The following is a 12,708-nucleotide window of genomic DNA, read 5'->3' as shown; positions in this document are numbered from 1 at the left end:
ATTTGGACTGTTTAATTGGACTGTTATAAATTGTTGCAATGATAGATAGATAGATAGATAGATAGATAGATAGATAGATAGATAGATAGATAGATAGATAGATAGATAGATAGATAGATTATAATTATTATTTTTAATTATTACATTTTTAATATTTAACAAAAAACTATATATATATATATATATATATATATATATATATATATAGCCATTCGCTCTTCAACCCATCAATGTCCAATCCAAATTTACTCCAATGTATACTGTATGAAGTACTTATTAATCTAAATTTGAGTGGCTTCATCCGAAATCGCTAGTTTGAATTAGAGAATAAAATCAGCCGAAAAACGCAGCACCCCCAGTCCAGGAGGTGGCGATACACCTTACCAGTGGCTGCATCAAAGCGAAGAAAAGGAGGAAAGTATTTGCCGGTCAAGTCTTCAAAGGCGAACACGAGACACGATGAAGATCTGGACGTCAGAACATATTTTCAAGTTAGTAGTGAATGTTGTTTTATGTCAGTTAAATCGTTTGTTACACAACTCATAGATGTTTATACAGATTGTGTATTATAGCTTCCTGGCTAACTCAAACTTTTCGACCTTGCTGTTCATGTGACCATTGATTTAAGAAGCTAACAGCCGTTAGCCACATACATACTATATATATATATATATATATATATATATATATATATATATATATATATATATATATATATATATATATAATGTGTGTGTGTGTGTGTGTGTGTGTGTGAGAGAGAGAGAGAGAGTGAGAGAGAAAGAGAACAACACTTACTGTATTATTTAGTTACTATAGCTCCGTTAACATTTTTTGGAAACATTTCTAGCATGCCGACTGGCTCCAGTTACCCAAAAGCTTAGCAAAATTAGTTCCACTTAAGGGGGATACTAAATGTTTTAAATAGATTGTAATAAACAGTTGTTTTGGCGTGTTAAATATAAATGTTTTGTACTAAATAAGCTGGATGTGGTTCTGCAGCCATACTGTGTTTTGCCGTTGCAAATTGTGAGTTAAATAGGTATTTCTCCAGTGTCCCATAAATTGTATAAGTCTCTTGCAGCCGTATTGCGTCATTGTAACCTTTCATACTTAAGCCCTGATTCTGATCCCCATGATTCCTATCTCGTGACGCATATACACGTTAACGCAGAATTATAAATCGGGCTTTATACTTCTGACTTCGTCACGAGTGATGGATCATGGGTAAATGTGACATGCAGAGCACAGTCCTCCCACGAGCTAACTATGCATTTTACGTCTGTTCGTTGACCTGCAGTTTAGCGAATGCTGATTGGTTGGCGGGGAGGCTTGGCTGATAAAGTACATGGAAGTGTTGGATTCGTAGTTGCGACATTTGTTCGTCGTGTTTAATCAAATTCTCATTAATATAAACTGATAAATTAATTATTGTTATGGTTTACATTTACGGAAAACTGTAGTTCTTTGTAATTTAATCCTGCATGATTGACCACGTTACTATTTATTTTAAACCACGTGACGTTTCTTTAGTAAATATAATTGTCAGTGTTATCTTCTGTTTATTAGTCTGGTAATTCATTTTCAGTGAGTCTGTGTCCATGATATCCTCAGATTCTTGTTCTTGGCTGACAAAAGTGGAAACTTATGTGGCCTTCTGATGTATCCCATCCACCTCAAAGTTTAATGTGTTGTGCATTGTGTGATGCTTTTATGCTCCACCACAGTTATAGAAACTGCTTTTTTGAGTTACTTTTAGTTTTCTGTTTGGTCACTGTCCTCTGATTTCTCTCCTCTTGAAGGTGTTTTAGCCTGCTGACCCTCTGCATACAGGATTTTTTTTTCCTTTCCACCATTTGGTGTAAACTTTCGAGACTGTTGTGTGAGCAATTCGCAGGATATCAACAGTTTCTGAAATAGTCAGCCATGCTCTGCTTAAATTCGAAGAAATCACACTTTTTTTTCCTCCACCATGATGTTTGATGTATTCATAAACTGTAGCTTTTGACCTGTACCTGGGTGATTTTATCAACTATTATATGATTAGCTAATAAGAAAACTGCATAAATGAGCAGGTGTACAGGTATTCCTAATAAACTGTGACGGTGTGTGTAAATGGACGCCATTACACGGATTCAAAAGTGAAGCCAAAGTGTCGGAGGCCCTCTGGTGGCTGGCTGCAATACAATTTTAATCCCTGCCATTTACATGTTATTGAACTGAGATCCCTATAGCCACATTCTAAAAATCTAGTGAGTTTTTATAAGAGTAAATATATACTAAAACTGAAATTCAGCTTTTAAAAATCATTTTCTTCACTTTTGTGTGAAATTCAGACTTCTTTGTATGTTTATTTCCCCTTTACCAAACACAAATTTATAACAAAAATGAAATTTTTTAACATTTTCTTTACAGCCACCCATGGGAGACTGTGACCAAAGCAGCTATGCAGAAGTACCCCAACCCAATGAACCCTAGTGTGTTTGGAGTAGATGTGTTGGACCGAAGAGTGGACCAGCAAGGGCGGCTTCACAGCAAACGCTTACTCAGCACAGAATGGGGCCTTCCATCTATAGTCAATTCAGTAAGAGCATCTTCTCAATACTTGTACAAGTTTGTCATTAAGTTACACTTAAGTCACTAGTTCAGAATCAGGTTTATTAATAATGGAAATACATGTTTCATATTACATTATTCCTTAAAACCTTTGTTGGCCATAATTTAGAACAAAACCTGTTTGACATTTCATTCTGTTTCCATGGTAATTGTGGCAAGGTTCTTAAAGCTTAGTGCATTTTGTTTATGTTCACACATTTAGTTGTGATGTTGAAGATAATACACAAAAAAACTTGGATTTTTAATTCTGTTTTAAATAACAGTAGATATATTTCGAATTAAATAATTCTTAAAAATATATATTTTTAAAGCTAGTGGGTGTTCTGATCAAATTTAGTTGACAAATAGCTAATTCTGTCTTCCATGATCTATTATTAAATTTTTGCTACCTGTTAATATAATGGCTTACTTTTTCTTTCCACAGATCATTGGTAATGCACGTGCATGTACATATGTTCAAGAGCATTCGCTTGTGGACCCCAAAGAGAAGACTTTGGAACTTAAGTCTTCAAATGTATGTAGTCTATCATACGCCTATCAAAATTGAACGCAGTTATGTAATTGCAATAAAGAGCTGAGGGCTAAAATGTGCTCATATTGGGTCAATAGCATAATGCGTAACTTCTTAAACATGCACACTATTAGTTCTTGGTATTTTCTGTAGGAGACATGCATATATGAAATACACTTTCTCTGTATGTTTATGTTCCCAGATAACATTTACCAACATGGTGTCTGTAGATGAAAGGCTTGTCTACAAACCACATCCAGATGACCCATTAAAGTAAGACCTGGTTATTTGATGTAAAAATGCACAAAATTCACATTTCTGAGTTTAGACATGCTCCTTTTTGCATGATTGTGAGGAAGCATAGATATGCCTGTGTAACATTTGTAACTCCTCATGTACAGAATCCTACTTCAGTGGCAACCACAAATAATGCTAGACATTAGGCAGCAAGTGAACACAAGTTGATGTGTCAGACAGAAAAAATGTCCAAGAGAAAGGAATTGAGTGAGTTTGACAAGGGCCAAATTGTGATGACTAGATGACTGGATCAGAGCATCTCCAAAACTGCAGCTCTTGTGGGGTGTTCCCGGTCTGCAGTGGTCAGTATCTATCAAAAGTGGTTCAAGGAAGGAACATTGGTGAACAGGCGACAGGGTCATGGGCAGCCAAGGCTCATAGGTGCACGTGGGGAGCAAAGGCTGGCCTGTGTGGTCCAATCCAATTGACAAGTTACTGTTGCTCAAATTGCTGAAGAAGTTAATGCTGGTTCTGATAAAGGTGACAGAATACACAATGCATCACAGTTGTTGCGTATGGAGCTGCATAGCTGCAGACCAGTCAGGGTTCCCATGCTGACTCCTGTGCACTGTCAGAAGCGCCAACAATGGGCATGTGAACATTAGAACTGGACCATGGAGCAATGAAAGAGGGTGGCCTGGTCTAATGAATCAGGGTTTTTTTTTTTTATGGGGGGTGGGGGCATAACATGTATCTTCAGATTGGTGTATCTTCTAAAGTTGGTAAAATAATCTTCTAGTTAATGGTAGAAGTGTAATGTCAGTGTTCCAGTGATGCTTAAAAACAGCTTCAAGTCAGTCTTCAATTATAAGATGATGTTTTATATGAAATGTTAAGGTTTTTATGAAGTTTTGTGAAGCAGTTATACTGTTATCTCAGAGGTTTCTGTTGAAGCCTAGGCTTTTCCAATAAACTTGTCCAAGGTTTTATTTAAACTTTTAATGCACCATACCTTTTTGAAGACGATTATGAGATAAAGCAGTCAATTAGTTTATTTTACAAAACACAAATAAAAGATACAGAAAATCAATGTGAAGTGAACTTAGGAAGCTTTGAAGGTAAATGCACCTAATGGTAAAGGCCTTGGGATGTGTAATGGAAAAGCATTCCCCTTGTTGTATTGTGCCCCCCTCATTATTTATACCCCTCAACCTCTTTTGAAGTATCATGACCAAAGCACCAAATGGAAGAGATTAGGGATGCCACAATACTCAATATAATATTGAACCTTTCGGTATGACCTCCAGGGTTCAATACGCGTATGTGAATTGGGTTTTTTTGTTTAAATAATTTCCATGCGTTTTATTACACTCTGCACTGGCTGTTTGTGTTTGCCTGTACAGATGAACACCTCCCCACGAGTAAATATCCAATCAGTGAGTACTAAAGTTAGGGACACTTAACCATGCTTGCGATGATGGTGTCAGATTTCACATTCTAACCATGGAGAGCAGTGAAGTGAGACAAATACGAGGAAGCACCGTCATCTTTCAAATCTGTGGTGTGGGAACATTTTGGATTTGCTGTTGACTATGATGCCGATGAAGCAAAAGCGGTAAACAAAAAAATGACTGTGTGCAAGCACTGTTACACACGAGTTAGCTACTCAAATGAAAATACTTCCAACATGACTGCACATCTGCAGTGCCATCACCCAGCGATATCACTGTCTGGAAGCAGGATGGCAGAGCAGGTAACACAGGCATTCAAAAAAACAACAGTCCCTAGCTGATTCCTTCCAGCATTCATACCCAACTGGTTCCGAGAGACCACTTCAGCGGTGCAGTACGGGTATTCATTGCTAAACATTTGCAGCCGTTTTTGGTGATCGGTGATGTGGGCTTTCAGCACCTTATAAAAGTGCTTGACCCGCAATACACACTACCATCACATACTTTTTTTTTTTTTTAAGCACCCAGGTAATTCCCTACCTCTACGAAAAGACATGCAACAAAATTCGAAAATGAATTAGCTAAAGCATGAAGCCTTGCTATAATAACAGGTAGTTGAACCTTGCAGGCAACAGAGAGTTATCTCACCGTGACTGTTCATTACATATCGGATTGGGAAATAAAGAGCTCCATACTCCAACTCCGCCCCCTTTATGAAAGTCATACAAGTGCTAATTTGGCAGAAGAGTTGACAAATGCAGTGAATAATGGAAGTTGAGGAGACCACTGTTAATTTTTTATATATCTTTTAATTTTTTTTATATCTTACTATTTTCAGTACACTATGAATGTGTACAAGTTGATTTTTGCATTTAAGTAAAATAAAGAAAATTGCAACTTACTGTTCCCGTCACCTAAGCAAAGAATAATGAAGAAAACACTTTAATTTGCCAAGCCATCAGAACCGAACCAAACCAAAAACCGAGGTACAGTTAACTGGGTTAACTGTATTATTGCATCCTTAGAAGAGATACAGCATAGAGAGAACCTCCAACCATGTAGCTCAATTTGTTATGAATATTAATTTGGTTCCTGAGATTAAGTTGATGAACAAAATCTGGTTCTTGCAAACCAGATTTTCTCAGTATGTTAATGTGTATGCATTGCAAAATATAAAACTGTATACATCCATTTCACCATGAAATATGTTTAAGATGTGTACCAAACATGCCCTGAGGGCAGAGCAACGACTTCCTCAGCAGAGCATGGAGGTGGAGCGATGTCCTTCATGAAGCCTGAGTTGGTGGGGCCTCCTTTTGTTCAAAAATAGGGATAATAAGCAAAACTAAAACATGGCTCAGAACCTGATAAGAAAATGCTTGTCCCTGAAAGACATTGCAAACGAATACAAAACACACAATCATGAAAACTGGGCAATATAGCAATGAAGGGGGTGAAGACAAGACATTTGCCAATGATCAAACCAAAAATCAGAAGCCCTACTTACATTGAAAGCTGTGCCATGAAAGGGGAAATTACAATTTATAGATAATATTCAGACAATTGTGATTTGAGGTTTAAATATATAAATACAAATTTTCCACTTGTCTGTCATCTAAGTGCAATGTAAGCATTTTGGCTTATGAAATAAATTTAGAGTTTGAAATATAGAGCAGCCCCTGAATTACTGGGAAAAGCCTAAGATGCTTAACATATTGTCTTGAAATTAGGTGAAACTAGCAAAATACAATTACAAAACTTTATCCCATAAAATGTAATAACCTTAAATGTACTAATGGTGTTTCATCTGATTTTACAGGACTGTGCTGACCCAGGAGGCCATCATCTCTGTAAAAGGAGTCAGTTTGAGCAGCTACCTAGAGGGACTTATGGCAAACACTATCTCAACTAATGCAGGAAAGGTTGGGATAATTGGCTTTAGTCCTCTACTGTTTTGCTACTTTACATGTTGTGATTGTCCACATTTGGATGCATGTGATTGACAGTGAGGTTGGTTGTATGCTCTGTGTGTGTCTGTTTGCAAATTGAGACTTAAAAGCAAGTGTTAAAAATGATCTATAAGACTTTTAATTTGTGTAATGCAGATTCACTGATTTGCAACATTGCAATAAGCTTTTTTTTTTGTTTGTACTTGCTTGTCTTAAGATAAGATTTAAGATTTTCCCTCAGTTAGTGCTGGCATGAGTGCTGGCAGTTAGTGCTGGCACGAAGAAAAATGTTACATATTGCTGCAGGCTGGTGCTGGAGCAAAACAAAATAATTTAACTACAGTTGGTTCATTCTGCTGGTATGCTGTTATTTCTTTCAAATTTACATGATTTGATCCTCTCCCCAATCAGCATTGTGTTTGTTGGGCAGTTGGTTGATTTTGATTGCAAAACACTGAAAAAAAAATCACTTTAGGCTCCTCTTTTCAACAACATGACATGAGTTGCAAATTAGCAAAAGCAATGTGCTGTCATTCATGTTTACAAGTAGGCATGAATTGTGGCTTGTATTATCGCTTTCATGACCTGTGGTGCGTTCTGATATTTTTCTATCTGACTGCAGGGCCGTGAAGCAATGGAGTGGGTTATCAGGCGTCTGAATGCAGAGATCGAGGAGCTAACCATTACAGCAAGAGGCACGATGCGGACACCCATGGCTGCAGCAGTTATAGAAAAATGAACCTTTCATGTGTTTGCATTCTGTAACCTTTTTCTTTTGCGGACCACTTCAGTACATCTTTTCTTATTCTATTGTATATCCTATGCTGTGTTTTGCGTTTATGGAGTTCTCCCCAGCTCCCTTGTGCAATTGACTCTATATTAGAGCCTAGAGGGACACAAATAGAAAGCAAATCTATGCTTTTTTTTAATACTGAAAACAGTATGTTAATGCTGGAGAACAAGCAAAATGTGGTTTTGTGTTGCATATTTAACAGGTGATTACACACCTTTTATTCTTACTCTGAGGTTGAAGTTAAGTGTGATCATATCAAGCACTCATTATTCTTATGCTATATTTTGTGTGTTTGGAAGGGGAGAGAGAGAAATATTTTATTTATTTATTTTTTTAAAATATTTTTCCACCACAAAATGCTAAGTTCATGGGATAGCTATTAGCTTTTGTTCATTTTAAACTTGCTGTTTGTGCACATTTACTTTTAAGGTAAGAAGTGTTGGAGTAATAATAATTGCATTACTTATGTGGTGTACTGAAGTCAATTTAGGTGTGTTCCTCAAGGTCACATTCTAAGTTAAACAGAAGTCAGGCAGTCGTATTTTTAGCATGCTTGTGGGTTCAAAGGAAAATAAGGAAATTTAATTGAGTGCCCATTTGCTCTCCCCCCTTTTTAGACTTTTTTGTTAAATCCTGAGCACCAATATTCATATCAGTTCTCATGCCAGTCAGCTTTTTTTCCCCTCTCACCTCTACCACTCATTTTCCTGACTTAGCCCTCCATTCACAAACTGGCAATCCATTATGCTCCTATCACCACAATGGGCTATGCTGCTTTTGTAACTTTAGCATTTTAAACAAATATGAATATTTGGCTTATTGCAATTAAGGGAACAGTGTTCTTCAGATATTTTTATATACTGATATGCCATTTTGTAAATGGAGGTCTCTGTAAAAGTAGGTTTGTGAACAGTGGCACTTGCAATGTAATGGCTTAATACAGAAATATCAAACACACATGCAGTTGCTTTCTTTGAAAATCTTGAAGTCCTGAAATGCCCGTAAATTCTCGAAAAAATGAAGTCTCTTAAGTGGGCCTTCTCCTAACTGTTGCCACAAAGCACACAATTCTAGAGGATGTCTTTGTATGCTGTAGCATTACTTTGCTGGAACAAAAGAACTTAGTACAAACCTGTTCTAGAATGACACTTCTCTTGTGCACACAGTGAGGTCCATGAAGACATCACAACTTGTCAAAGTTGTAAAAGAACTTAAGTGGCCTGCATAGGGCCCTGACCTTCTTGTGCTCCAGGCCATAATTACCAGTTATGCATGATTTTGTGCTTTTGTGGCAGAATGGGCCAATCACCACAGCCAAAATCCAAAATCTAGAAAGCTTTCTCAGAAGAGTGGAATGTTACACCAGGAAATGGGGAATTAAATCTGGAATGGAATGTTCAAAAAGCACATGGGTGTTATATTCAGGTGTTCACAAACCTTTGGCCATATTGTGTAATATAATGCCTTAATGCATTGTAGGAATTCTGAAACTTAATTTCATCTGGGAACAGCTATAGTTGCACCTATTTAAAAGTTAATCATTAATTTTAATTATTATTCATTTTTGAATGTTAATTTTTTTTCTTCAGATTGTGTTCTGTAAGGACTCAACAAAGTGCATGCATATTTGCTCTTTGTGGAACTAAATACAGTAGTGGAGGGTCTTGCTTTAAATAAAATGAGAAAAAGTACAATCACTCGAAGTCCATTATTCCACAATTAAGGGAACAGTCTCAGAAGTATACACAAATGAGGGTTGGTTGATTGAGTTTTTACCTTTTTTTTTTTTTTTTTGTATTTCCACTCCTTTTGTTACCAGTGTTGGTGGCAGTTGAACAAAAAGGACAGTGTACAAAAATTAATTAATAATAAAATTTTCATACAACTTACAACAAACAGCAAATATTTTAATCTAATGTGCACATACTCAAAATGACTTGGTGTCACCCAGTGGAAACACTGACAGTGCTGTTCAGGAGTGCAGCTGACCTGCTGCAAAACTTTGGGGCTATCTTGGTGAAAGTGAGATTTTAATGGATTTAATTCTACAGGCTCATCTCAGCAACAGTTCTTACAATTTTCCTTTGATCTTTAGCAGTGGATCAATTCCCCATCAATTTCCCATGTCAGGATTTTTCTTTTGGATGCTTTGTTTCCGTTCCACCTTTATTCTACAGTCTGGAGGAACGAGGTCTAATGTAGATCTTAACTTTCTTCCTTGCAACATCTCAGCAGGCGACAACCCAGTGGTAGACTGTGGTGTAATGCTGTAACTAAACAGTACTCTTGACACCTTAGTGGTAAGGCTTCCAACACCTGCCTTTTTCATCATTGACTTGAATGTTTGGACTGCACGCTCAGCACAGCCATTGGAAGAAGCATGATAAGGAGCAGAGGTGATGTGTTCGATACCATTTTTCTGCATCAATTCTTTGAATTCTATACTCACAAAACACAAGACTTTATCAGACACTATCGTCTCTGGTACTCCTTGACTGCTAAAACTCTTCCTTAGACATTCAACCGTGATGGTATAAGTTGAGGCTGTTACAGGATAAGCATCCATCCATTTAGAATGCGTCCATCAGAATCAAAAACATGTCTCATACAGGTCCCACATAGTCAATGCGTAACCGTTGCCATGGTTTGCTTGGCCACTTCCAGGGATGCAGTGGTGCTGCAGCTGGCATGTTACGGTGGTCTTGGCATGTGCCACACCTTTTTGTTGTAGCTGCTATAACAAGGCATCCCATCCTGGTGGCGGCACCACTACACGTGAACCCCACATACGTGTGTACACCCATCTTGCACACTTAATTCTGTTTTTCTAACAGTGTAAGGATGGAAGGTTGGGTCTAGGTCTTGTAGCAGCCAACCATGCTTGACGAACTGCGTCACTCTGGACAACACAGGATCTCTGCTCGTCCATCTGCTCATTTCAGCTGCTGAGATGAGGATCTATTCTCCATTATTGCTCACTCTTGGTGGACTGTTGAGGCAGTGGGAGTCGACTCAAGCCATCTGCATTGCCATGATGTTTATCTGGCTTGTAGATTATCTTGCTCATATGCTCTCAAAGTTATGGCCCATCGCTGGATACGAGGGAAAGCCATTTGCGGCACTGCTTTCATCTCACTGAAGAGAGACAGTAATGGCTTATGGTCAGTGCAAATGACAAATTTCCTTCCATATAAATACTTGTGAAAGCGCTGAATGCCATCACATCACCGCCAGACCTAGGGTTAGTAATTTGATTCAGCAGACATCACTTGTCCATCTGGCGTGCAGTGCGACAGCACCGCACCCACTCCCCATGGAGAAGCATCGCTTGACAGGATCAGATCCTTTTTGCTGTCATAATGCACTAAAACCTCAGATGACCGCATGAGCTGCTTAGACTTCCCAAAAGCTCTCTCCTGTTCTGCCTCCCATTTCCATCTGGTTTCATTTCTTAACAGCTTATGTAAAGGCAAGAACCTGTTGTAGTAGTTGAGCATACCTAAGTAGGCTCTCAGTTCTGTGACATTGGTCAGTGCTGGTGCTTCTTTTATTGCCCTGACCTTATGTGGTAGGTGATGAAGTCCAGAGGCATCTAACCTATGTCCAAGGAACTCTGCTTCCTGTTCCATGAATGTACATTTGTTGCGCTTAAGCCATAGGCCAGCTTCCTGCAGCCGTGCCAACACTTGATTCAGTGTTGCCAGGTGATCTTGGTCATTCTGGCCCGTCAGCAAGATGTCATCTAAATAGACGGCCACATTTGGGATGCCAGTCACCAGGCTCTCCATCAACCTTTGGAATATAGCTGGACTGGAAGAGACCCCAAATGGAAGACGACTCACCTGGAACAAACCCTTGTGTGTGTTAATAGTGACATAGGGCTTGGATACTTCATCAAGTGTCACTTGTTGATAAGCATGACTCAGGTCCTAGTTTACTAAACTTTTCACCACCTGACAACTTTTCAAACAAGTCCTCCAATTTCAGTATCGGATACTGCTCAAGCTTTGACACCTGATTGACTGTAAGTTTGTAGTCTCCACAGATGTGCACTGAATTATCTGCTTTTAATACAGGCCCAATCGGTGCTGCCCACTCAGGGAATTTCACTGGCTCAATAATCCCCTGGTTTGTGAGTCTTTCTAACTCAGGGGTATCAAACCAGATCCACAAAGGGCCATGTGGGTGCAGGTTTTCATTCCAACCGAGCAGAAGCCACACCTGAGTCTACTGAAAGCCAAGATCAGTTGATTAAACAGGTGGAATCAGGTGTGGCTTCTGCTTGGTTGGAATGAAAACCTGCACCCACACGGCCATTCATGTCTTGCCACATTATGCACTGACAGTTGGGGTGCAGCTTTACTCACAGTGCCGTCCAGCATGTTCCGTTGTAGGTCACGCACATCCCTATTGGCTGTCTCAATGGCCTGTGCAACTTTCAAGGCCTTGTCGAATGTCAGCTCCGGCTCTGTAAACAATCTCCGCTGTATGCGATCGTCCGTTATGCCACACAGGAGCCTATCGCACAGCATCTCTTTTAACTTATCACTGTAGTTGCAATGTTGAGCGAGCTCTCGTAGTACTGCCACATACTCCGTCACAGTTTCATTCCCTGCTTTATTCCTCGAATTAAATTTAAATCTCTGTACTATTTCGCTGGGCTTCGGGTTATAATGTGACTGAAGGAAAAATCCGTGTCCGTCAAATCCTTATATGATTTTGCACCAGGCTTGTCCAGACTTAACAAGTTTCTCATTAAACTGTATGTGCGACTGCCTACAGAGCTTAACAATATTGCTCTCTTCCTTCCTTCATCAGCAATCCCGTTCGCTATGACAAAATGTTCTAACACTTCGACATATTCTTCCTAAGTCTGGGTTTGACTGTCAAAAGCAGCAAGTGTTCCTACCAACGCAGTAGCCATCCCGACATTACAGTTTTCCTCATCCTCCGAGTTTCAGCACTCACAAGATGTTTTTGCCTCTATTAACATTAACTTTTCAAGGGTTTTTTTAACCGGTTTCCTCGTCGCCAGATGTAATAGCTTAGTGAAGGAGAGGCGGACAGCGGGGTAACATTTAGCTCCGTTTACTGAATAAATGAGGAATGAAATAAGAGATGCAAGCATAATATATATTTTATATATATATA

General features: G+C 38.8%; 1 protein-coding gene and 1 pseudogene across 1 annotated transcript; one reads left to right on the top strand and one right to left on the bottom strand.

The window, feature by feature from the left end:
* Window positions 1-371: 371 nt before the first annotated feature.
* Window positions 372-7,810, top strand: prelid3b (PRELI domain containing 3). Its single transcript, XM_058403916.1, has 6 exons — window positions 372-491; window positions 2,416-2,584; window positions 3,041-3,130; window positions 3,330-3,400; window positions 6,635-6,737; window positions 7,387-7,810. Exons 1-6 carry the CDS (start codon window positions 460-462, stop codon window positions 7,501-7,503), a joined length of 582 nt encoding a protein of 193 aa, XP_058259899.1. The 5' UTR covers window positions 372-459; the 3' UTR covers window positions 7,504-7,810.
* Window positions 7,811-9,438: 1,628 nt separating this feature from the next.
* On the bottom strand, window positions 9,439-12,481 carry LOC131361750 (uncharacterized protein K02A2.6-like; annotated as a pseudogene).
* Window positions 12,482-12,708: the final 227 nt, after the last annotated feature.

The sequence above is a fragment of the Hemibagrus wyckioides genome, linkage group LG11, assembly GCF_019097595.1.
Source record: "Hemibagrus wyckioides isolate EC202008001 linkage group LG11, SWU_Hwy_1.0, whole genome shotgun sequence".
In the NCBI taxonomy this organism is placed as follows: domain Eukaryota; kingdom Metazoa; phylum Chordata; class Actinopteri; order Siluriformes; family Bagridae; genus Hemibagrus; species Hemibagrus wyckioides.
The sequence above is the reverse complement of the archived record's forward strand: the minus strand, read 5'-3'. Positions and strand labels throughout refer to the sequence as shown.